General features: G+C 39.1%; 1 protein-coding gene across 2 annotated transcripts in view; it reads left to right on the top strand.

Annotated features, from left to right (window-relative positions):
* Positions 1 to 23,341, top strand: part of ATP7A (ATPase copper transporting alpha) — a 62,511-nt gene extending 39,170 nt beyond the window's left edge. For both annotated transcript variants that reach the window (XM_081808621.1, XM_081808620.1), the window contains 7 exons: positions 2,121 to 2,337; positions 7,364 to 7,510; positions 10,261 to 10,403; positions 16,311 to 16,514; positions 17,042 to 17,159; positions 19,075 to 19,177; positions 19,542 to 23,341. In XM_081808621.1, coding sequence (XP_081664747.1) covers positions 2,121 to 2,337; positions 7,364 to 7,510; positions 10,261 to 10,403; positions 16,311 to 16,514; positions 17,042 to 17,159; positions 19,075 to 19,177; positions 19,542 to 19,818 — 1,209 coding nt within the window. In that variant the 3' untranslated portion in view covers positions 19,819 to 23,341. The remainder of the gene's footprint in view (positions 1 to 2,120; positions 2,338 to 7,363; positions 7,511 to 10,260; positions 10,404 to 16,310; positions 16,515 to 17,041; positions 17,160 to 19,074; positions 19,178 to 19,541) is intronic.
* Positions 23,342 to 27,355: the final 4,014 nt, after the last annotated feature.

Here is a 27,355-nt window from a genome sequence, read left to right as displayed (position 1 = left end):
TTTTTTTTTTTTTAAAGATTTTATTTATTTATTTGAGAGAGAGAGAATGAGAGAGAGCACATGAGAGGGGGGAGGGCCAGAGGGAGAAGCAGACTCCCCGCCGAGCAGGGAGCCCGATGTGGGACTCGATCCCGGGACTCCAGGATCATGACCTGAGCCGAAGGCAGTCGCTTAACCAACTGAGCCACCCAGGCGCCCCCTGCCCCCTTTCATAATTCCTCTCTCCAGAGTTTAACAAGTGTTAATCTGTTAGCAGTCTTTTAAAATACAGTAGTCTCTCCTTATCTGCAGGGGATATGTTCCAAGACCCAAGTGGATGCTTGAAACTGCAGAGTACTGAACCCTATATATACTATGTTTTCTCCTATACATACATACCTATGATAAAGTTTAATTTATAAATTAGTCAAGAGATTATAATGTGTGTTATATTTTATTAATACTAATTAATTAAAATATCACAAATTATATTATTAAAATTAATTAATTTAAATATCAATGTAAATTAATTTATAAATTAGTAAGATATTAACAACAATAACTATTAATAATATAGAATAATTATAACAATATACTGTAATAAAAGTTATGTGAATATGGTCTTTCTCTCTCTCTCAAAATTACTTATTGTACTGTACTCACCCTTCTTGTGATGATGTGAGATGGTAAAATGCCTGTGTGATGAGATGAAATGAGATGAATGATGTAGGCATTGTGACTTGGTGCTAGGCTACAGTCGACCTTCTGACACTATGTCAGAAAGAGGATCATCTGCTTCTAGACCACAGTTGACCACGAGTAACTGAAACCAAGGAAAGTGAAACCGTGGATGGGGGAGGGAGGACTACTGTAACAGCTTTACTGAGATACAATTCACATACTCTAAAGTTCATTATAAATTGTACAATTCAGTCATTTTTAGTATAGTCCCAAAAGTGTGCATTTGTTAACTATTTTAAATACATATCTGAACATATATGCATTTATTACGTTTTAGACTTCATGTAGAAAGGTCACACAGTGACCAATCTTTGGTACCTTTTTTTTTTATTTTATTGAATGATTTTTCCATATTAAGACATATAGATCTGCCTCATTATGTTTAATGGCTATATTGTGTTCTACTGTATGATTGGGTTTTTTTTGTCTCTTACAGTGTACGGTTAATGTTCTTGTCAGTTTTTGCAAGTTTATATTTATGTTAAATGCCTATCAATGCAATTGCTAGATCAAAGGATACATGCAGTTAAATTCTGATGAATATTACCAATGCCCACATAGCAAATATTACCAATACCCATGTGAAGGGTTGTACCAGTTTATACTTTCACCAAAAGTTATTAGTGCTCATTTCCCCACATTCTTACTTTATTTTTTCCAATTTAATAAATAAAAAAATATTTACTCATTGATGATTTGCTTTGCATTTCCATAATTATAAATTGGGTTGAACATCTTTTCATTGGCCATTTGAATTTCTTTTTCTGTAACTTTTCTGCTTGTATCCTTTGCCTGTTTTTTTCATAGGATTGTTTACCTTTTTTTTTCACTGATTTGTGTAAGTTCTTTGTAAATTATCTCATAATTTTACAGTTATGATGTGGCAATTCCTATCATTGGTGTTCTTTCCTTTTTACCAATTTACTATTTTACTGACCTGGCTTCTTTACACCCAAACCAAACAACAGAGAGGATGAAGATATAAAGAGCCAGGAAACAATGATGGCCACCAAAATTCTTTGGCTTACTAAGGACACAGAATCATACTAGAGAGGCACTCTGGTAACTAAAGGCCCTGTTCTTTGTTACCCTTTGCCCTGTACTGAATAGAAAATCTGACTTGACAGTAGAATTAAATATTTAACTTGTAATTCTCTACTGGAAAGGGCAGAGAATACTGGTAAACCTTCCATGTTTTCTTTCTCTAAACTTGGTATAAATTTTAGAGAGTGCGATTAAAATAAACAATTCTGATGTTTTGTTCTAAACATTTAGAATTAACCGGGCATGCAGCATGTGTCTAAACATTTAGAATTAACCAGCAGTAATCCTTGATTGTGCTATTGATGACCTTGGATTGTTAGAACAGCAGAAGAAATCCTTCTGTTTCTATTTGTTAGGAGCTGGACACTGAAACCTTGGGTACCTGCGTAGATTTCCAGGTTGTGCCAGGCTGTGGTATTAGCTGTAAAGTCATCAATATTGAAGGCTTGCTACATAAGAATAACTGGAAGATAGAGGAAAATAATATTAAAAATGCATCCCTGGTTCAAATTGGTGCAAGTAATGAACAGTCATCAACTTCATCTTCCATGATTATTGATGCCCAGCTCTCAAGTAAGCTAATTTCCTTCATAGTACCAATTATGGGACAAATATTAACAGATGTCTACCTTTATAATCCTGAACTGTTAGATAAGAAACAAAAATTGGCATCATGGTTTCATTCTGTCAAATAATTTTACCATAGGCCTTCTGGTCACTTCACTTGAGTCACTCAAGAACATTTCCCAACTGTGCTGCTCCTTGATTCTACCATAGGGTGCTGAATTCTAGTCTTAGCTGATCTTCCATATTAGTTCAGCTATCTTTCTTTTATTTCTTACCACAGCTACTCTAAACCTTTTATATCTTTTACGAGATACCGTGACCTTCTCCCTTGTTCCCTAAGCAAGTTATCAGGTTTATTTTTCACATGGAAAATTAAGGTTCTCAGACATTTGGTCTGTCAACTTTTTGCCAAGCATGATTCCTTTTTCAGGAGAAGAGGTATCCCTCATCCTGCATAATGAATCCCATCATCTTTGCTCTAGATCCCACCCTCTCTTGATTCTTCAGGGACCTTACTCTGTTATATCCCCTCGCTTCTTTATTTTCCCACTCTCTGTACTAGCTCCTTCTGCTAAACATACAAACATTTCTTCCATCACTATCACTGTAATCCCTTTTAGACTGTATCCTGTCTCTTTTTTTCCTTTATATCTAAGCTTCTAGAAAGAGTAGTCTAGGTTTGCTGAATTCACTTATTCACCACACAGCCTGGCTTCTGCCCCATCCATACTACTGAAACTGTTTTTTCTAAGTGCATTGATGACCTTGTTCAGTACTCACTCCAGTGGTTTCTTCTCAGTCTGCATCCTGCATGACCTCAAATGCCCAAGGCATTTGAGAATGTTGACCATTTCTTCCTTCCTAAAGCTCTTTCTTTTAATTTCATGACCATTCATTCTCTAAATTATCCTCTTACCTACCTGGCTGTTGCTTCCAATCCTCCTCTGATTCCTCTTTTCTCCTGCTCTCAAATGTTGGGTATCCCCAGGGTTTTGTTCTTTGTCTTTTTCTCATTTTATATACTCTCTGTACAATCTCCTTCATGTCTATTGCTTGTTCTGCCATCTGTAGGCATCTACTGGCACTCCAAAATCCACATCTCTAGCCAAGGCCTGTTTTCTGAGTTTCTGGTTTGTCTATCCATCTGCCCCAAAACATAATATACCCACCTAAGTGTTCTAGCACCTCCCTACCCATTTATGCTTGAGTGATTTTGCTAACCTGCAAATATGATTATATAACTGTCTGACTAGTACCTTTTATTATAGTGGTTTATAATTTATTTTTGAATCATGAACCTTTGGAGGAATGTGATAAAAGTTATGCCCACCCCTCAGAAAATTTTTGTTTTGGAGGTTTGCTTGTGTCCTAAACCCTATCAGTTCGATTCTGTTAGGGATCCTGGCTTGCTGGCTGTCTCCTGTGGGACTTAAGACCAGTCTCTCTAAACTTTGTTCCAGGTCCGTTCCCCATGATATGTCTCCTGCCTGCCTACATCACCATTTTGTCTTTTTCCACTGACCTCCATGTACTCTGTGTTCCATTCATATGGAACTACTTACAGTTCCTTTTTACATTGTGTCGTTTCATGCTTATTAGATCATTTCATTCACTGTTTCCTCTGGGTAATGTTGTTGTCTACAGTGGCATCTACCTCATGAACTTATTTTCATTTTTCAAAAGTTAGCTCACATATCTCTTCAGTGAAGTCTTTGCCGACTGACATGTATAGGCAGAGATATTTGCTCTTCTTTTTAAATCATAACTGTACTTAATCTCTGTGTTTTTGTGCTAGGTACACTGCATGATAATACTTTATTTACCTGATTCTACCAACAATTTATTATTTGTGAACTTCCAGTACCAAGCACTGACGCATATTAATTTTGTTCATTTGACACCTTTTATTAAGCACTGTTCAAGACCCTAAAGAATCAACAGTTAGCAGAATAGACAAAGTCACTATCTTTTGGAACTTATTTTCCTGGTGGGAGAACACAAAACAGTGAGCAAAGAGATAAGAAAATATAATATGTCTGATGGAGATAGTGCTGTAGAGGAAAATAAAGAAGGGTAGAGGGGTATAGGGAATGCTGTGAGTATTGGGTCCTATTTTACATAGGATGATCAGGGTAGTCCTCAGGTTCAAAAACCTGAGAAGGGGGAGGGAGAAAGCTATGTGAATATCTGTGACAAGAGCATTCCAGGTAGGAGGGATGTTAAGTACCCAAGCCTAGTTTGAGGAACAACAAGAACAGTGTGCCTGGAGCAGAGTAAATGAGTGGGAAGGAGGTAAGAGATAAGGTTAGAGAGTAGTACAGGACTAGATTATGTAAGGACACTGAAAGAATTTTGGCTTTTACCCTTGAGATGGGAAGCCATTGGAGAGTTTTGTGTATAGGAGTGACAGAATCCAACTTAATGTTTTATAAGTATTACCCTGGCTGCTGTGATAAAAATACACTCTTGGAGCAATAGGGGGAAGGACAGAAGCAGGGAGATGAGTTAGTAGGCTGTTGCCATAATCCAGGTGAAAGATAAGAATGGTTTGGACCAATGTGGTAGCAGTAGAGATCATAAGAAGTGGTCAGAATCTGAATGTGTTTTGAAGGGAGAGCTGGCTGACAAATTTTCTCACAGATTGGATGTGGGGTATGGGAGAAACAGGAGTCAAGAATTATGCCAAGGTTTGTGGCCTAAACATTTTAGGAGGATGAAGTTACCATTTAAGTAGAATGGGGAAGACCATTGGAAGGGCAATATTGAGGAGAACTGATCAGGAGATCAGTTTTTTACATGTTAAATTTGAGTGCCTATTAGATAGTCAAGTGCCATATAAGTGGAAATAACAAGTAGGCAGTTGGCTGCACAAGTCTGCAGTTCAAGGAAACAGAGTAGGTTGGAGACATAGATTTGGTAGTCGTCCACCTATAGATCTGGGCCTTCCAGTATGATAGCCATTCATTACATGTGACTACTTAAACTTAAATTATTTAAATTTAATTTAAAATTCAGGGGCACCTGGCTGGCTCAGTCGGAAGAGCATGTGACTCTTGATCTTGGGGTCATGAGTTTGAGCCCCACGTTGGGTGTAGAGATTACTTAAAAGAAATACATAAGTAAACTTAAAAAAAATAAATTTAATTTAAAGTTCAGCCCTTCAGCCATACTAGCCACATTTCACTGCTCTATAGCCACATGTTGCTAGTGGCTACTGTATTAAACCGCAGATACAGAACATTTCCAAATCTTGTTGGACAAAGCTGGTATAGATTGTATTTAAAGGTATGAGACTGGATAAGATCACCAAGGAGTGAGAGTAGATGGGGGGGGGGAATGGTTTAAGGATTGAGCCCTACAATACGATAAGTTAAGAGATCAGGGAGATCAGCAAAGAAGACTGAGAAGAAGTGGTAAGTGAAGAGGTAACTCATAAGAATTTGGTGTCCTAGAAGCCAAGGAAAGAAAGTATTTCAAGAAGGAGAGAGCGATCAACTGTGTTAAATGTTGCTAATAAGGCAAGTAAGATGAGGAACAATAATTAGCCATTAGGTTTATGAAAGTAAAGGTCACTGGCATACTGTGTGAACAACTCTTTGGAGTAGTAGAGACAAAAGCTTTATTGGAGTGGGTTCACAAAAGAATTTGGGAAGATATGAATTGGAGATAGTCAATAGAGACAACACTTCCAAGAAGTTTTGCTGTGTATAGAAACAGAAATTTGGGGCAGTAGTAAAGAGTTAAGTGAGATCAAGAGAGGTTTTTTTGTTTTGTTTTGTTTTGTTTTTAAAGATAGGACTATGTGCAACAGAGATAGAAAATGTGATTATGCAGGAGAAAGAGGAGAGAATTGTAGGAGAGATGTTCTAGAATAAGCAAAGGAAGGGGGTCTAGTACGTAAGTGGAGAGGTTGGTCTTAAATAGGAGCAGGGGCCGTTTAGAATAGAAGAGAAGCTAGATTGGTGTGTACGTAGGCACAGGCAGCTGGTTAGCTGTGGCAGTGAGAGCTTGAAGTTCTCTTCTGATTGCTTTTAATTCTTTCTGAAGTAGGAAGCAGATTCATCATCTGGCCATAGATGAGGGTGGGAGAAGAGAAGGTACAAAATAGCCCTCTAGAAGGAACGGAAAATGAATGGACTGGGGAAGTGTAGAATTGCCAGACAACTCTAAGGACTTGCATAAAGTTAGTGGTCACATGTTTAAAATGAGTCATCAGTGGAGGCACCTGGGTCGCTCAGTCAGTTAAGCGGCTGCTTTCAGCTCAGGTCATGATCCCAGGGTCCTGGGATTGAGCCCCGTGTTGGGCTCCCTGCTCAGCGGGGAACCTGCTTCTGCCCCTCTCCCCTGCTCATGCTCACTCTCAGTCTCTCTCTGTCTTTTTTTTTTTTTTTTAAAGATTTTATTTATTTATTTGAGAGAGAGAGAATGAGAGACAGAGAGCATGAGAGGGAGGGGGGTCAGAGGGAGAAGCAGACTCCCTGCCAAGCAGGGAGCCCGATGCGGGACTCGATCCTGGGACTCCAGGATCATGACCTGAGCCGAAGGCAGTCGCTTAACCAACTGAGCCACCCAGGCGCCCCTGGTCTCTCTCTGTCTTAAATAAATAAAAAAAAATAAAAATTAAAATGAGACATCAGTATAGTTGTATGTTTCCATCCAACTACTACTACTACAATCAGCTACTGATGCACAATAAATATTTTGGATTTAATTCATTTGTGTGGAAGATCAAAGGGAAAGCTTCACCAAGAAAGAAGCATTTGAACTGGCTCTTGAAGAATATGATGGAGTTTGATAACTGGAGAGGAGGGGTAAGGACATTCCAGGTGGAGACAGCAACATGTGCAAAGGCCCAAAAGCATAGAAGAGCAAAGTATGTTCCTTGAAAATTTGGAAATCACTGTTGTAGGCTGTGGTCTACCAAAAATACAACATAGTGACTGTGTAAGGTTAGACAGGAAGAACATACCTCACAGGGTTGTTATAAATATTAAACAATCTCACTAAATGTTCTTTCTGTACTTTATTTCAGATGCTCTTAATGCCCAGCAGTACAAAGTCCTCATTGGTAACCGGGAGTGGATGACTAGAAATGGTCTTGTTATTAACAACGATGTAGATGATTCCATGACTGAACATGAAAGAAAAGGTCGGACTGCTGTATTGGTGGCAGTTGATGGTAAGGTTTTCCATAAGTACACTGTGACTCAATGTTGTGATCTCAGTAATTATTTTATGTATATTTTTGAGAGACTTCTGAACTTGAGGGCTTTTGAAAAGCAGCCTGAATGCAAAGTGAAAATGTTAGCAATACCTAATTGTTACTGATTAATTTAGAATTCTCTTGCATTTGCCTGGCTTTGTTATTTTCCTCCCTAACCTATGTTTTTGTAAAAAAGCTAATCAATAGTTGCGTATAACACCCAGTGCTCATCACCACACATGCTCTCCCTAATACCCATCACCTGGTGTTATAAGCAACTAATGAATCGTTGAACACTACATCAAAAACTAATGATGTACTCTATGCTGGCTAATTGAACATAATAATAATAAAAATAAATAAAAAGTAAAAATAAATAAAATAAATAAATAAAATTTTGTTTTTAGTGATTGCCTCTCCCCCCAAAAATAAAAAAGCTAATCAAAGATTTTTTAAAACCTAAAAATAACATAACATTAAAGTAATAACAAATAAAAGAATATCTATAATCTCATCATCCTAACTCAATGTCAGTTTTAATTGCATGTATTCCATTTCTGGGTTTTTTTGTATATATATGCTATATACAATATAATATATGTACAGAATTATAATACTAGTATATATACTCTTTTTAAGTGGGTGTATTCTGCATATAAATTTTACCTCAATAAAGTTGAATAAAAATTTAAAATCCCTTATACACCTATTATATTTTGCTTTATTCATTTATTTGCTATACTCATAAATATTTTCTAATTTTAATTCTGCATAATTTATTATATATTGTAACTAAGGTAATAATTCCCTTGTTGGAAATTTAAACTATTCTTAATATTTCATTATTATAAATAACACTATGATAAACATCTATGAGGTTTTAGGTACTTTCTTTTGTTAAATTATTTCTTGGGTAAATTTCTAGCTGTGAGATTAATTAGTCAACATTTATAATGCTTGCTAAGCATGAAGGCAGTATCTTAACTATGACATTTTTAGGTTCAGGAAGAAGCAGAACATACCATTTACTTTTGTTTTTATTTTTTAATTTTTTTTAATTATTAAAAGATTTTATTTATTTATTTGACACAGAGAGACACAGCGAGAGAGGGAACACAGCAGGGGGAGTAGGAGAGGGAGAAGCAGGCTTCCCGCCGAGCAGGGAGCCCGATGCGGGGCTTGATCCCAGGACCCTGGGATCATGACCTGAGCCGAAGGCAGGCGCTTAACCGCCTGAGACACCCAGGCGCCCCTTACTCTTGTTTTTAAAATAAAATAACTACTTGCAGTGATTTCTTTCCCCAGTATAAAATGCCAGTTTTCAAAAATTGACAAGAAACGTTGGACAGGTTGTGGAGAAAGGGGAACCCTCTTACACTGTTGGTGGGAATGCAAGTTGGTACAGCCACTTTGGAAAACAGTGTGGAGGTGCCTCAAAAAATTAAAAATAGAGCTACCCTCTGACCCAGCAATTGCACTACTGGGTATTTACCCCAAAGACACAGATGTAGTGAAAAGAAGGGCCATATGCACCCCAATGTTCATGGCAACAATGTCCGCAATAGCCAAGCCATGGAAAGAGCCAAGATGCCCTTCAGCAGACAAATGGATAAAGATGTGGTCCAGATATACAATGGAATACTACTCAGCCATCAGAAAGGATGAATACCCAACTTTTACATCAACATGGATGGGACTAGAGGAGATTATGCTAAGTGAAATAAGTCAAGCAGAGAAAGTCAATTATCATATGGTTTCACTTATTTGTGGAACATAAGGAATAGCATGGAGGACATTAGGAGAAGGAAGGGAAAAATGAAGGGGGGGAATCAGAGGGGGAGACGAACCATGAGAGACCGTGGACTCTGAGAAACAATCTGAGGGTTTCAGAGGGGACGGGGGTGTGGGGATGGGTTAGCCCAGTGGTGGGTATTAAGTAGGGCATGTATTGCATGGAGCACTGGGTGTTATACAAAAACAATGAATCATGAGACACTACATCAAAAACTAACGATGTACTGTATGGGGACTAACATAACAATAAAATAAAATTAAATTTAAAAAAATTAAAAAATAAAAATTAAAAAAATAAATGCCAGGGGTGCCTGGGTGGCTCAGCCGTTAAGCATCTGCCTTCGGCTCAGGTCACGATCCCAGAGTCCTGGGATCCAGCCCCGCATTGGGCTCCCTGCTTGGCGGGAAGCCTGCTTCTCCCTCTCCCACTCCCCCTGCTTGTGTTCCCTCTCTCGCTGTGTCTCTCTCTGTCAAATCAAAAAAAAAAAAAAATCTTTAAAAAATAAAAATAAAAATAAATGCCAGTTTGGCCTCAATCCACCCCCTTCACCTTAAAAAGAAAAAAAGGTATTAGTTTTCAGTTTCATTTGCCTTTAAATGAACTAAAGTGTTTGGAACTCTTGACCAATACTTCTCAAAGGAAAAAAAAAGAGTCTTTTAGTATCCAATAAGATCTCTCTTTCAACTTTCCAATTACTACTTTCATTAGTAACCCCTACCTCACTCTGAAATTTTCATAACTCAATATGGAGGTTTGTCACAGATTTTGTGGAATACAGCCTGTATGGGCTTGGAGACATTTTGAATTAAGCTTAAGCCCTGAACAGCTTTGCTTAACAAAATTAATTTCCTTCTCAAATTTTAAGTTAGAGTATTATTCCTGCTCTCAGCATATTCCAAACTCTCTTATTTTCTGATACCTCCTATATTAGATGAGCTGTGTGGCTTGATAGCCATCGCTGACACAGTGAAGCCTGAAGCAGAATTGGCTGTCCGCATTTTGAAATCTATGGGCTTAGAAGTAGTTCTAATGACTGGAGACAACAGTAAAACAGCTCGATCTATTGCTTCTCAGGTAATTGGTTTACTTAGTGGTTGGGGTGGGGGGTATGTGGTGACTTCTAATTCCTCATATACATTTTGCTTCTTGCTTTCAAGTGCTAAAGATTCATATTACCTATTATTTTCCTTATCACGGAGTATCGATACCTGGTTTTTAGAGAACAGTTGGCGTGCTATGTTGGAAGGAGTTTGGACTTTGTGTTACTCTTATAACTAAAAAAACCATTTACTTAATTCATGAAATGCTTCAGTGACACCCTACACTAGTTTCTGTTGATACTTCCTTAGAAATGTTGCTCCTATTCTTTACCAGTGCTGCCAGCCTAAGCCAGGCTCTCAAGTGCCCAATCTCTCCTGCCTAAATTACAGCAAAAGCTCCAGGCACTTCCCTCTCTAGTCCATCCTGAACATCACTGGTGGAACCATCGCCTAATGCACCAGTTTGACATATTTTTCTGCTCCTGACCCTCACATTTGCCTTATCTACAAAACTTTTCTCATACTAGTCTTTTCTACTTCAGAATGCCTCCTCCTTCTTCTGTTAAATAACACAAGTAATATATGAGTACATTATAAAAAATGCAGAAGGATATAAAATAAAAAGTTTAAGTTACCCTTTTCCCAAGCTCCCTGTCCAGTCCTATCCCCAATTTTTCGTAGGCATTTGTATAGTTTGTATAGGCATTTGTATAGGCAAATGTATAGTTCTGGTATTTTCAACATAAATTACATCATTTTTCTAATGATTGTTCATTCAGGAGTTTGCTTTTTATTTTTTATTTATTTTATTTTTTAAAGGATTTTATTTATTTGAGAGAGAGAGTAGGAGCAGGGGGGCAGGGCAGAGGCAGAGGGAGAAGCACACTCCCTATTAAGCAGGGAGCCCAATGCGGGACTCGATCCCAGGACCCTGGGATCATGATCTGAGCCGAAGGCAAATGCTTAACCAACTGAGCCACCCAGGTGCCCCAGCTGTTTGCTTTGGAGCTTTGTCCATAGCTGAACATACAAAGTTATTTTAGCCTTTCAACATTACTACATGGAATTCTATGGTATGGATGTATCATAATTTACTTAAACATTCCTCCAATGATGGGTATTTAGGTGGTTTTGAAAATTTTGTTACAAACAGGCAGTGATGTAAATCTTTGGACATACATCTTTTTTGGGGGGTGGTTTTCACAGAGCTTTCATTTTTTATTTTTTATTTATTTTTAAAATTTTTATTTTAGTTCCAGTATAGTTAACATACAGTGTTAGATTAGACTCAGGTGTACAACATAGTGATTCAACAGTCCTATACATTACTCTGCTCATCATGGTAAGTGTACTCTTAATCCCCTTCACCTATTTTATCCATCCTCCCACCTAACTATAGTTAAAGAGTCTGGTTTTTGGCTTGTCTGTCTGTCTTCCCTTGTTCATTTGTTTTGTTTCTTAAATTCCACATATGAGTGAAATCATATGGTATTTGTCTTTCTCTGACTGACTTATTTCACTTAGCATTATACCCTCTAGATCCATCCATGTTGTTGCAAATGGCAAGATTTCATTCTTTTTTATGATTGAGTAATATTCCATTGTATATATATACTACATATTCTTTATCCATTCATCTGTCAGTGGACACTTGGACTGCTTCCATATCATGGCTATTGTAAATAATGCTACAATAAACATAGCAGTGCATATATCTTTTTGAATTAGTATTTTCATATTCTTTGTGTGAATACCCAGTATTGGAATTACTGGATCAAACAGTAGTTCTATTTTTAGCCTTTTGAGGCACCCTCCATACAGTTTTCCAGAGTGGCTGCACCAGTTTGCATTCCCCACAACAGTGCCTGAGGGTTCCCTTTTTTCCACATCCTTGCTAGCACCTGTTTCTTGAGTTTTTGATTTTAGCCATTCTGACAGGTGTAAGGTGATATCTCATTATGGTTTTGATTTGCATTTCCCTCATGATGAATAATGTTGAGCATCTTTTCATGTGTCTGTTGGCCAACCTATATATCTTCTTTGGAGAAATGTCTGTTCATGTCTTCTGTCCATTTCTTGACTGGATTTTTTGTTTTTTGAGTGTTGAGTTTGGTAAGTTCTTTATATATTTTGGATACCAACCCTTTATCAGATATGTCATATGCAAATGTCTTCTCCCATTCTGTAGGTTGCTTTTTAGTTTTATTGATTGTTTCCTTCGCTGTGCAGAAGCTTTTTATTTTGATGTTATCCCAATAGTTTATTTTTGCGTTTGTTTCCCTTGCCTCAGCAGACCTATCTAGAGAGATGTTGCTATGGCCAAAGTGAGAAAAATTACTGCCTGTGTTCTCTGCTAGGAGTTTTATGGTTTCCTGTCTCACATTTAATTCTTTAATCCATTTTGAATTTATTTTATAATGGTGTAAGAAAGTGGTCCAGCTTCATTTTTTTGTACATAACTGTTCAGTTTTTCTAACACCATTTGTTGAGGAGACTTTTTCCTATGGCATATTTTCCTCTTTTTTCAAAGATTAATTGACCATATAATCCTGGTTTTTTTCTGGACTCTCTATTCTGTTCCATTGATCTATGTGTCTGTTTTTGTGCCAGTACCATCCTGTTTTGATTACCACAAGCTTTATAGTATATCTTGAAATCTGGGGTTGTGATACCTCCGGTTTTGTTTTTTTTCAACATTGCTTTGGCTATTCAAAGTGTTTTGTGGTTCCATACAAATGTTAAGATTATTTGTTCCAGTTCTGTGAAAAATGCTGTTGGTATGTTGATAGAGATTGCATTAAATCTCTATATTGCTTTGGGTTGGATGGACATATTAACATTTGTTCTTCCGATCCATGAGCATGGAGTATCTTCCCATTTGTCTGGTTATCTTCGATGGCTTTCATCAGTGTTTTATAGTTTTCAGAGTACTGGTCTTTCACCTCTGTGGTTAAGCTTATTCCTACATATTTCATTATTTTTGGTGTAATTATAAATGCTGTTGTTTTCTTAATTTCTCTTTCTGCTACTTCATAATTAGTATTTAGAAATGCAATGGATTTCTGTATATTGATTTTGTATCCTGCGACTTTACTGAATTCCTTCATCAGTTCTAGTAGTTTTCTGGTGAAGTCTTTGGGCCTTTCTATATATAGTATGATGTCATCTTCAAATAGAGAAAGTTTTACTTCTTCCTCACCAATTTGGATGCCTTTTATTTCTTTTTTTAAAAAAATATTATTTATTTATTTATTTGATAGAGAGAGAGAGCATGAGTCGGGGGCAGAGGCAGAGGGAGAGGGAGAAGCAGACTCCCTGCTGAGCAGAGAGCCCGATGCGGGACTCGATCTCAGGACCCTGAGATCATGACCTGAGCTGAAGGCAGGTGCTTCACCGACTGAGCCACCCAGGCGCTCCAAATGCCTTTTATTTTTTTTTTTGTTGTCTGATTGCTGTGGCTAGGACATCCAGTACTATGTTGAATAAAACTGGTGAGAGTGGACATCCTTTTTCTGTTCCCGACCTTAGGGGAAAAGATCTGTTTTTCACCATTGAGGATGATATTTGCTGTGGGTCCTCTAGTCTCCTGTTTATTCTCTCTAGGATATTTTTAATTTCACCTATTGAGTTCTTCATCTCCATTTGCTTCTTTTTTATGTTTTCTGTCTCTTTGTTGACAGTCACACTGAAGTCTCCACTGTTTTCTTAAGTCCAGTGAGTATCCTTATGACCATTACTTTAAGTTATCTATCAGGCATATTACTTATTTTCATTTCATTTAGCTCTCTTGCTGTGATTTTGTCCTGTTCTTTCATTTGGAACATATTCCTCTGTTTCCTTATTCTGTCTAACTTTCTCCGTCTGATTCTATGTGTTAGAAAAGTCAGCTACATCTCCTGCTCTTGAAACTGGTGGCCTTATGAAGAAGAGGTCCTTTAGTACCTGCAGGGCAGTGTCCCCAGTTCACTAGATCCTGGCACTTCACTGGTGTCTCCTATGTGTGTTGTGTGCACTGGACTATTTTGGCTGAGCCATGTTTGCCTTCTGTGCAGTCGGTTAAGCGCCTGCCTTTGGCTCAGGTCATGATCTCAGGGTCTTGAGATCGAGTCCCACACTGGGCTCTCTGCTCAGCAGGGAGTCTGCTTCTCCCTCTCCCTCTGCCTCTGCCTTCCGTCCCTGTCTCTCTTTGCCTGTTGGCGGCAAGATTTGGTCCCTGTGGCATTAGTGGGCCAGTCTGAGGGCCGCCTTGAGCATGAGTTGTGTCAGATCAGGTGTTTGCCAGAGATGCGGTAGCATCAAACTACAGGGTGCTCTCCCCGTGTTGTCCCCTGAGAAACTTTCTTCGGTGGGTAAAGCCTGCCATCAGACCCGATATCTACCTCCAGCACACTGCTAGGTCCCCAGTTGGACTTGTGTCTATGATTATCTTCCCCTCTGCTTGGGGCCGGAGCCACTTGGGAGTGGTTCTGACCCCTGTTGGGACTGCTTGCACACTGCCAGGCTTGTGGCACCACTTTGGATGGGCTCCGGCCGAGGGCAAATTGGAGGGGGCAGGTCTACGGGAGAAAGCGTGGGCAGGGCATGGGGTTCCAGCAGGGTCTACACTGACCTGCTATGGGAGGGGACCTGTAGTCACCAGGGAAAACTGCTGAGTCTGGCCGGGTCGGAGGGGGTGGATCTGTAGAATTGCATGGCAGCAGGGCACACTGTTGGCAATCTCCGTGAAGAGAGTTGGCACTGTGCTCGTTACCACAGGTGTTGGGGTATCTAGGCTGGGGGCAGGGGAGGGAAATGCTGCCTGCCAGTTCTTTTGTTCTTGGAGCAGACTCCCAAAGATCCCTGCCCCTACTGCACACGCTGTGAGATTAGTATACAAATCTCCCTCCTGTATACCCCAGGCATTTTTCAAACTGCTGCTACTATGCTGTAGAAGCTGTTTGTTGTGCTGTCTACGTTGCAGGGGGGACACTCAGTTTCTTATTGCCCTCTGGCTCTCCCAGAGCTGAAGCAGCTGATTTGTGAAGTTCCAGGTGTGAAGCCCCACTGATTGTAAGAACTTGCAAAGCCGGGCCCCTCTGGTTCTCAAAGCCAAACTCTGTGGGGACTTGCCTTCCCTCTGCAGGCCCCTGTGCCTGGGGCACTTAGTGTCAGGGTCTGTTCCTCTCCCCTCCCCAGGCCCACCACACTCTTCCCTCCCACAGACTGTCCCAGGAGTCCACCTGGCTCCAGCACATATCTCCCCTTCCACACCTTCCTCAATCAACATGGCTTCTTCTCTATACCTAACTGTGGAGAATCTGTTCTGCCAGTCCTTAGACCATTCTCTGGGCCATTCATACTGATGTGTGTGCATCCAGTTGCGTCTATGGGATGAGGTGAGCCCAGGATCCCCCCACTTTGCCATCTTCCCTGGAGCCAAACATGTATCTTTTTATACTTGTATAAATATGTCCAGAATATGGCTAGAAGTGGAATTGCACAATCAAATGATGTGTGCACTTTGATAGATCCTGCCAAATGCCCTCCAAAAAGATGGTAACAGTTTACTCACCCACCGAGAATATCTAAGAGAGCTCATTTCTCCATATCCTTTCTTTTTTTTTTTTTTTTAAGATTTTATTTATTTATTTGAGAGAGAGAAAGATATCGAGAGAAAGAATGAGTGGGAAGGAGAGGGAGAAGCAGGCTCCCAGCTGAGCAGGGAGCCCAATGCAGGGCTTGATCCCAGGACCCTGGGATCACGACCTGAGCCGAAGGCAGATGCTTCACCAACTGAGCCACCCAGGTGCCCCTTTCTGTATCCTTACTATTACTGGATATTATCAACTTTTGAAATTTGGGACCTCTGGTGGGTGGAAAATGATGCTCATTATTGCTGTGTTATAGTGAAGGTACTAGTAATATTTCTTGAAATGAATTGAGTTTATCTTTCCTCATGTAGGTTGGCATTACAAAGGTGTTTGCTGAAGTTCTCCCTTCTCATAAGGTTGCTAAGGTGAAGCAACTTCAGGAGGAGGGGAAACGGGTTGCAATGGTAGGCGATGGAATCAATGACTCTCCAGCTCTGGCGATGGCTAATGTAGGGATTGCCATTGGCACGGGTACAGACGTAGCCATTGAAGCAGCTGATGTGGTTTTGATAAGGGTAAGTCCTGTGGCCTGAATGTTGAGGTCCGTGATATTGCTCCACCTGGTCAGGGTTAGTGTTGTAAAGTATATCAAGTAGAACAACCCTTTCCTTCTAATTCCTGTGCTCCCAGCCTTTGAGACTAGGAGAATTCAAGATGGGAGTATGAGAAGTCCTACTAATTACTTCCCGACTTTCTCAGTCAAGCAAAGCAGATGAGAATGACAAGCTTCTAAAGTAAAGAATAAGATTGGGGAACGTACTTATAATAAAATTTTCTTCAACAAACACTTGCTGAGATTATTTTAAGTGAGGTAATCTACATAGCAGCATATAACCCCAAAAGTGTTTTCTAGACCCCTGAGGAAAATTCCTGAAAAACATCTTCCAAGGCTGACTGAAATTTTCAGCAATATTTGAACTTTATAGTTAATTCATATTACCCACCCTAAGGTACACATCATCTTCAGAATCACATTATCAATTACAAAAGTACTCGTTAAGTTAGAGTCTCTCCCTAATATCACAAATATTTCTGTTCTCAGAATGATCTTCTGGATGTAGTGGCAAGTATTGACTTATCAAGGAAGACCGTCAAGAGGATTCGGATAAATTTTGTTTTTGCTCTAATTTATAATCTAGTTGGAATTCCCATAGCTGCTGGTATGTGACTATTAGTATTACTTTTTCCTCTGAAGTCATTAGAGGCCTATCATTTTGGAAATTTTTAGTCTTATTATTAGCTTTGAGTTCAGTTTTTATAGGTAGCCTGCTGGTGTGGTAAAAGGTAATATTAAAATCAATAATTATAATTTTGAGCAATGTTCATTATGGCATAAAATGTATAAGCATTCTGATAGGTTTATTTTATTTTCCCCTCCAACTTTATATTTTGAAAAATTTCAAAGCTATATATAACCTGGAAAAAAGATACAATGAAAACCTGTATAGTCTTCATTTAAATTCACCAATTAATAATACTTTTCCACATTGTTTCATCTCTTTCTCCATATGCCCTCACATTTACATTTGTATTTATGTTTATATTTATTTACTTATTTATCTTTTGCTGAAGAGAACAAATTTACTTTTAAAGATTTACTTTTTTAGAGAGAGAGAAAGAGCGAGCATGTGCAGGGGGAGGGGCAGAGGGAGAGAAAATCTACAGCAGACTTTCCCGCTGAGCATGGAGCCCAATGCGGGGCTCAATCTCAATGAGATCATGACCTGAGCCAGAATCAAGAGTCAGATGCTTAGCAGACTGAGCCACCCAGGTGCCCCAAGAACAAATTTACTTTTAATCTCACTACCCAAACACAAGTACTGTTAGCATTTTAGTGTATTTACTTCTAGTCTTTTTTATTTTGCATCAGTTTTTTTGTCTTGTTATATGGTTATAATTATAGCATACAGAGAATTTTTTGCTCTTCACTTAACATTCTAATAGCCAACAGGATTTTGTTTTTTTTTTAAGTTTGGGTAACAGGAGAGAAAGAGAGAGAGAAGGGGGGGTGGTGGGGGGAGGGAGAAAGGGGGATGAAAAAAAGGGGAGGAGAGGGACGGAGATTGACGGATTGAATAAAGGAATATGACCCAGAAAAAGCAATTTAGAATTTTTAAATAAACATTTGATAATGTCCTGTACTTAGGGACTTGGTAGGAGTTAGTAATAAATTGTATTTTTTTTTTTTAGAGAAAGAAAGTGCAGGGGGAGGGGCAGAGGGAGAGGGAGAGAGAGAATCTTAAGCAGGCTCCATGACCAGCACAGAGCCCAATGCAGGACTTGATCCCACGACCCTGAGATCATGACCTGAGTCAAAACCCTGAGTTGGATGCTTAACCGACTGAGCCACCCAGGTGCCCCAGGAGTTAGTAATAGCAGAAGAAAATAGTTATCACTTTCTTCTTCTTCTCTCTGGTTTGAGAGCCAAAGAGGACATGAAATGATGTAAGAACAATTACAAACCTATTTATAAACAAGGACACAAAATGCTGAGGGAACAAAAAAATAAAAGAACAATCAAAATCCAGAAAGATTAATTCATAGCAGCAAATGATTTTTTAAAAATTATATAAGTAGGGGCAGGGTGGAAAAAATTATGCAAGTAATATATGATCACTGTAGAAAAGAGAAAAATACAGATAAGCACATAAAAAGTTAGAAGTAGAGTAAGTCTACCTTATCCCTGTCATATAAGCCAAATGTCCAAATGTCTGTCAAATTCATACAACTATTCATACACTATTGGTGGGATTATGATGTGGTCCAAGGCACTCTGGAGAACAACTGAGGAATATCCACCTAAAGTTGAAGATGTGCCCATGTTACAATGCAGTTTCACCTCTAGGTATGTTCCCTGGAGAAATTCTCAAACACGTGCACAGGGAGACACGTACAAGAATGTTCACAGCAACACTCTATCCTCCTGTTGGTGGAGATTTATGTCACTGCCAATTTTTCACATATAACGTGCTGAATAAATATCAGACAAGGAAATGAGGTGTATGTATGTATCAGAAACACATTAATAATCTGTTTCATACTGTCTGCTCTAACTAATCCAAACTTGTTTCCTAGGAGTTTTTATGCCCATTGGTTTGGTTTTGCAGCCCTGGATGGGATCTGCTGCAATGGCTGCTTCATCTGTCTCAGTAGTACTTTCTTCTCTCTTCCTTAAACTGTGAGTATGATGGCTTGCTCACATTTGTATCTTATATTCCTTTTATCATCCACAGTCAGTCTTGGTAGGTCTTATTCTTGTGTGATGGGCCCAAACTGTTCTTAATAAGAAATGTTAGCTATGTCATAATCATCTTATGTAGTCTCTACCTAGCAAGCACAGCACTGTAAAATGTAGTACTTTGGCTCTGAGAAGTAGAATTTCTGATCATGTGACTCCATACAATTTCTTTTTGAGTGACTTTCCTAGCAGGAACCACCTTAGTAGATTTCATGCCCGGCAAATATATTTCCAGTTTTGACTGTAACAAGTGTCTAGTTCACATTTGCTTATTTCAAACTAGTGTATTTTTGCATGTGTTCAGTTATAGAAAACCAACTTATGAGAATTATGAACTGCATGCCCGAAGCCAGATGGGACAGAAAAGGCCTTCAGAGATCAGCGTTCATGTTGGAATAGATGACACCTCGAGAAATTCTCCTAAGCTGGGTTTGCTGGACCGGATTGTTAATTACAGCAGAGCCTCCATAAATTCACTCCTGTCTGATAAACGGTCCCTAAACAGCATTGGTACCAGTGAACCTGACAAGCATTCCCTTCTGGTGGGAGACTGCAGGGAAGATGATGACACCACATTGTAACAGGCCACACAGAATGCTACTAGATGTTGTTATGCACTGATACAGCATTAATGATGTCTCCTTAACTTCAAAATATCGTGGAAGGACTTTATATTGGTCTCATGCCCTTATGGTAGGGAGTCTCTTTGAATTGCATTTGTCTAAAGGCAAAAATACCTTTCTTCAGAGCATTAGCTCTCAACCTAGCTTTATTTAAAATGAATTTCCAATACTTTTTGTTTTCTCTAGTAACAGATAAGGTAGGCCAGTGAGGTTTACAACAAGCCCTACAATTGAAGATTGCTGATTTGCTGCTAAAGTGGTAGATAATTTTTTATTTGACCAAAAAGAAAAGGCTCAAGAGAAAGGATACTTGAAAGTTTGAAGATCTGAGAGCATGATCTTGAGGACATTCTTGAGCCCTCAGCCCTGCCAGGTTGGGGAACAAGGGCTTTAAAACACTGTATAAAGCATCTGGTTTTAGAAGGAAAACAGTAGAAACTGTTTAAAAATAGACGTGCCTTATTTATTACAGGCTTCCCCCCCCCGCCCTTCTCTCTGCATCTTTGTCTTTGCAGTTGCTTTCTTAGATGCCCTAGTACGGTTCTTTGTCGTTGTTATTGTTCTTTCGAGTGAGCTCAGTGTAGGTGATTTTTGATGGATAAAAATAACTGACAACTTTTCCAATATCTTCTTCCTTTCTTTATCTTGTAGCCCAAAAGACCTTAAGGGTCCAGAGGGTTCTTTGTTTCCTATCTCTCCATTGTTGTAAAAAAAAAAAAAGATATCGGATTCTTCTTTCATTGACTCCCTAGCTCTGTACAAACTTTCAATTTACTCCTGCTTAGTTCCACTATAAATTGTTCTTAGTCTCTCAGCCTCAGTCCAGAAACTTAAGATTTTGAGCCTCTTCCACAGTTGACTTTTTCAGATTAACACTACCATCTTTAACATATACGGGTCATATGAAATTACCTGGATTCACTAAATTTGTCCTTTATGGGAGAGAATACAAGACTTTAGCTGGTATCTATAATTTAATAGATTTTCAGTATATTTTAGTATTTTAGATGACTTCTCAAGATGACTTTAAAATAATGCTATTACACAAAGCTGCATTTACCAAAAAATACAATAAATTGTCATACAGAAATGAGAATTTCCCTAGGTTGTGATACCTTTTAGCCAAATCTATACTTTTCTCTAGTTTAAAACATTTGCCCTTGCGAAGTTAGTGTGGTTCGCAAATTCAGGGGCTGTTCTCAGTGCCATATACATTTAGAAATCCCCCTCTGAGTGCCTAGGAGTGAATATACTGGTGAGAGATCTGGTACTTGTATCACTATTTAAATTCCTCCTGAATTGCAAGATGGATTTCATATGTAGAATATGGAAGTGAAAATAAATAAATAAATTCTTAATATTTGGTTCCCATCACCATATGTAAATCTGTTAGCACAATGCCTAGCACATAGGATCTGCACTCAGTAAATGTTAGTTCTTTTCTCCCCTTGAGGTCTGTAATGAATATTAATAATCAATTTTTTAGGGCAGAGTCTACAATCAGGTAGGAGTGGGGGATGGGTTTCTTCCTCTCCTACTTCCTTTCTCTCTTATCCTTTCATACACACACAGAAAAGTTTACCACATTATTCCATGTTGTCTTTTCAGATTTGGAAAAAAAAATCTCATTTTTATCTCAGCTATCTTAAAGAGAGAATTGAAACTATTGATGAAGGTGCTATTAATCTAGAAAGGCAAACCCGTCTTAATGAAATATGAATGTGATTGTATGTCTAGGCTCTTTAAATGCCTGTGCCACCTTCTATGCTTCCACTTTGAATTTTAATATTTGTTTTTTCTTTTAATTCTAGTGGTTCATCATACCACAACTTGTTTCTTCTAGAAGAAACAGCCAATAGGAAAAAATGTATAATAGACTTTTGACAAAAGAAACACCTCTCTCTCTTTCTCCCTTACTCTTTCTCTGTCTTTGAAACACTTGAACATAGCCAGTTACTACTTTTATTTCTATGTGTGTTTTTGAGTTGTCCTTTTGGGTCCCACTTGACAAGGGACCCACGTGTCCTAGGACAGTGAGAAGAGCAGCCTATAGTCTGGGAAAAATCAAGGATTTAATTTCACCCCTTGCTATCAGAACAGAAAACATGTTTAGAAAGAATCCTGGTTTAAATATCTGAAACCATCTTTGAATTCTCTACCACAAGTCTCTTTTGTAATCCTGAACTCCCATTAGCTTCATAGAACAGCTGTATTCACAGGAGAGAGAGAGATGATACCAGGATCAAAAACATTGCTTTCAGTTAGTAACTAGCTCTAAGTAACTAGTGGCTAGTGAGAACAAATGTTATAAATGTATATGTGTGTATGTATATGTCTATTCATACATATGTACACACACATATTTACCATATAGAAGGAAAATGGATTTATATTTGAATTTGACATTTGAATATCTGAAGTTCTTTATTTGTTGTTCCCTTATCACTCTTCTGTATTCACTCAGTAACCATGCCCTCGGTCTGAAGATAACAAGGATGTTTTGATATCCAGTGCTGGCTCTGACTCAACAATGGGGCACCTTTTATCTTGAATATCCAAAGATGCCTTTTGAATTTCAAAGGTTAAAACACAACTAGAATACTTAGTGTCCTAGTCTAAAGAAGTATGGTGGTCAGTTGTGAAAATAGAGGTGTTCTTTTTCCTAGTTTAGTATCAGCATTTTAGAGTGTTAAATTTGATGCCTTGTGAACAAAACATTTTATATTGTGCTTTAACTTTTTAAAAGTTTATTTTTTTCTTTTTTCAGATGTCTTCTTTCTTCAGAATGCTTAAAATAGCACTGTAGACAAGATGTTTCCAAAAATTTAAGTGTGCATATCTTTTATGTACACAGCTTAAAATCAAGAATGTATGTTCTTTGAGAATTTTTTTCCCATTTCTTGTGAATCTTGCTTTAAAATTATTTTTCTTAATATTTATTTTACTCTATTTTGTTATTTTCTTTGGCTGAGGCATCTGGTTATTGGTTATTTTAATAAGAATAAAAACATTCCTGGAATCACTCCCTTTGGATTTTTTGCTTGTTTATTTTGTACTTTTCTACATTTAAAAATATTATTTTACCAAATATAAAAAATATGGATTCATGCCGAATTATTAGCTATTTTTACACTAAGTTTCTGTAGTCCCTCTGAAAGTTTATCTGGTGTGAATAACCAGGTAAAGCAAAAAAGCATGAAATCTTGTTCTTCAGTTAAAAGAGCTTCTATCATGGCATTGATAATAGATACCTTTTGTAGCCAAAACCAGGCGTCTCAACCTTATGTTTTTAGTTAAATGTTTAACTAAACATTGTTAAACATTGATTGTTTGGTACCCAAAACAGCAGTGGACAATGTTGTGCAATAATCATCTACTACAGTTAAGATATTCAGTAGTTTGTTTTTCCATAAGCATGTAATTGATCATATTTCTGCCAAGGATGTGCCTTCAAATTTATAATTATAGTATTGTAGAGAAATGTGTTTTGTCAGTGTCTCTTTTGTTAAACCATCCAACTCTTCTTCCAGCAGTTCCAAATACCCTGGTTTAGTTTAGTTTTTTTTTTTTTTGACTGTTCATCAACGATGGGGCAGGCTTGGAGGCAGCATTACACATTCACTATGAGTAGGAGGGAAGAAAACTCTGGTTTCCTTCAGTTCCACCCCACCTACTGTATCATTTAGTGAGGGTGAAAAACAAAGAAAGGAATTTAGTTGTCCTCAAGAGGAATTTTGTAGTCTCTAATACATTCTTGAGATTATCTACCCCAAATGCGCTTAATGGAGGGGCGCCTGGGTGGCTCAGTCGTTAAGTGTCTGCCTTTGGCTCAGGTCATGATCCCAGAGTCCTGGGATCGAGCCCCACATCGGGCTTCCTGCTCAGCGGGAAGCCTGCTTCTCCCTCTCCCACTCCCCCTGCTTGTGTTCCCTCTCTCGCTGTGTCTCTCTCTGTCAAATAAATAAATAAAATCTTTTAAAAAAATGAGCTTAATGGAGACAAGAGGTTTTCTTACATTTGGTGGCCCCTGTACAGTGTTTGAGGATCCCACCCAAAACATATTCCCATACCAAGCACTTCTGTGGGTTACAGAGAGGGTTTTATTTTATTTTTTAAAGATTTTATTTGTTTATTTGTCAGAGAGAGAGAGAGAGACAGCACAAGCAGGGGGAGCAGCAGGCTCCCGCTGAGCAGGGAGCCCGATGCGGGGCTCGATCCCAGGTCCCCGGGATCATGACCTGAGCCGAAGGCAGACGCTTAACCGACTGAGCCACCCAAGCGTCCTGGTTATGGAAAGGGTTTTAAACTTATTGTAAGGAAAACCTCATTTTCATTTCTCTCCCCCAATCTTGAGACTATTCAGGTTGATGAGATAGGATTGGAAATGGAAACCTAAGAGTAAAATCCCTGAACCATCCACTTAGCTGCTCAGCCTCCCTCTTCTGTCAGTGTCTTGACTAACCTCCAAGAAGGATGTTCAAGATAGCAACATCCCAGGTGAGGTTTCAAAACCTTCTAGACACAAAACAAAACAAAACACCAGAAAACCTTCCTATTGGGGAATGCTTGCTATGTTAAGGCATCGAAGTCCCTGCTAAAATTCAAATAGAGACAAGAGAGGTAGAGCTGTATCTTTCACAAATTTGACCAGAGCCAACCAACTCTACTTGCATAATAGCTTCCTCTTCATAGATGTGACCGTTAGTTATGAAGAAGAATTAGAAGGGAGAGATGAAAGGCAAGATTCCAGGACAAGGTTTAAGTGAAGATGCTGTTATAAATAGGATCTCATGCAATGTAAGAAATCTGAGAACTTCCATACAGTCTTCTCTCTGGAAAAGTTTGAAATAGGCTGTGTAGTCTTTCGAATACTGTACCTATGGCCCTGGAGTGGCCCCCAGCTTTTCATTGTCAGCACCCAGCTCCTTGCCCCCAGGCCTGTCGATAAACTGAAGTGTTGCCATTACTTTAACATTACTTGTTTCACCTCACCCAAGCAAAACTTAGATTTCCTCACTGCAGTTTTATCACCAAGTAATAGGACAAAAATGGAGATTAATTTCACCCATCCTAAAATGCCAGTGACCTTTAAATCTGGCCAGAAGTATTTGCAGTTATTTGGAAAGATTATTTTTAATCCAAATAACTACTGAAATGAAAAACATCTGACTGTGTGGAAGAGGTTTGGGGGAAAGTAGACTCCAGGATCAACTCTCCTCAGCTCTTCTTGCTACTTGGAGCATTTTACCTTCCACTTTTCTTTTTTAAAGATTTTATTTATTTGAGAGAGAGTGAGGAGTGAGTGAGCATGAGCAGGGGGAGGGAGGGGCGGCAGACTCCCCGCTGAGCAGGGAGCCCAATGTGGGGCTCGATCCCAGGACCCCGGGATCATGACCTGAGCCGAAGGCAGCTGCTTAACCAACTGAACCACCCAGGCGCGCCTACCTTCCACTTTTGTATCCACCATTTCTTAAAAAGCATCACATCCCCCCATAGTGATGGGAAGAGCACTGCTTTTGGAGGCCACGGGACCTATTTGCAAACTCCCAGTTCTGCCACTTACCACCTGGGTGACTATTAGTTTCCTCTTGATGCTGTAACAAATTACAGCAAACTTTGTGTCTTAATACAAATTTATTATCTGGAGTTCTGGAGGTCAGAGTCTGAAATGGGTCTCAAGGCTAAAATCCAAGTGTCAGCAAGTCTGTATTACTTCTGTAGGCTCTAGGAGGAATCCAGTTCCTTGCCTTTTTCAGCTTCTAGAGGCTGCCTACATTTGTTGGCTCACGGCCCCTTCCTCGTATCACTCCAGCCTCTTGCTTCCATCATCCCATTTTCTACTATTACCTCTGACCCTTCTGCCTCCCTCTTACAAAGACCTGTGTCATTGCATTGGGTCCACTCTGATAATCCAGAATAATGTCTTCATTGCAATACCCTTAAATTGTATCTGCCAAGTCTCTTCTTGCCATGTAAAGTAACATTATTTTGCCTACCACAGTGACCATGGACAAGTTGCTTAATCTAACTGAACCTCAGTTTCTACAAGTGCAAAATGAGGATAAGACTACCTACCTTGTAGAATTGTGAGACTTGCTAGTAATGGAGATGAGATTTCCAAAACAGCAAAAGCACCATGGAAAATGCTGCCATTTCCTTGGCCTGAGCATAGGGATAGAAAGACAAACTTGCCACAGCCACTTGGGTTTGTAGATCAGTCATTGGTCTGGAGCTGCCTGAGATGCTAATGTCCTATTTTGAAGAGAGCTTCTTTTGCCTGTAGGAAGGCCTCATATGATGTGATTTAAGGAGCACCAAAAGAGCCACCTGCTTGACCCAAATACTGCCTATACCAATCACATTCTTTTGAGTCCTTAAACTTAACAATGTTAGCCTTTCCTTTTCTTCCATAATTGTCACTCTTCATCTTTGTGCCCGTTCAACTAAAATAACACTCCCACACTGAGGAATAGCTAAGCGCATTCTTAAATTTAGGACCATAGCTGTCGGACAAAGTCCTCTCCCATAGTCACAATGAACCAGCTGCCTCTGTTCAAAATAAATTACTCTGTATGTGTTGTAATGAGCACCAGGTATTATATAAGATTGATGAGTCACAGGCCTGTAACCCTGAAACAAATACATTATATGTTAATTAACTGAATTTAAATTAAAAAAATTATTCTGTTCCTTATTAGGTTGAACCACTGGTTCAGCTTGTGGGAAATGCAAACTATCAGCTTCCCTGCCCCAAGACCAGATGAACCAGAACCTGCCTGTTAACAGGATCCCTGTTTGTATGTGCGTTAAAATATAAAAAGCACTGCCTTGAAAACGAACTGCTTTGGAGTAAGTTGGAAATGCCTACAAATCTGTCAAAGACCCACACAGGAATCTTCCAAACTATAATCATTTGAGGACAACCTTCATAATTTATTTTCTTTTGCTATTAGAGAATGTGTTAACTGGAAAAATTAAAATTAGGAGGAGGATAAGATGGCTGAGGAGTAGCAGGACCCTAGGCTTGCCTTGTCCCTTGAACACAGCTAGATAAATAGCAAATCTTTCTGAACACCCAAGAAATCCAACCAAGGTCTGAGAGAACAAACTGCACAACAAGAGATTAAAAACAAAACAAAAAACCCAAAAGAACCCCTGCCACATAGTGGAAGGTAGAAGCTGCAGAGAGTTAATTTGCGGGACCAAAGAGCTGTGGGCACTGCAGAGGGGAGGGAGCCCTGATCACGGAGAAAGGGGCGAGCGAGGGAGAGAGAGAGAGAGAGAGAGAAAACATGCTCAGGGGATTGCACAAGAAAAACTCTAGAAATAGGAGAGGGGCTGAACACCGCAAGATTTTTAGAAGCCATGAAGCGAAAGTCTGAAGTTTTAGAGGTCAGCGCCCTCGTGAGGGCCTCGACTGGTAGGCGTAGGGGATCTCTGGTGGGGAAGGGGGGAGCCCCCCGGGAGTGCGCAGCCTGGTCTGAGGACCCCCTGG

This window comes from Leptonychotes weddellii, chromosome X (genome assembly GCF_054177405.1).
Source record: "Leptonychotes weddellii isolate Sample4059 chromosome X, ASM5417740v2, whole genome shotgun sequence".
In the NCBI taxonomy this organism is placed as follows: Eukaryota; Metazoa; Chordata; class Mammalia; order Carnivora; family Phocidae; genus Leptonychotes; species Leptonychotes weddellii.
This window is presented reverse-complemented; position numbering and strand designations above follow the sequence as displayed.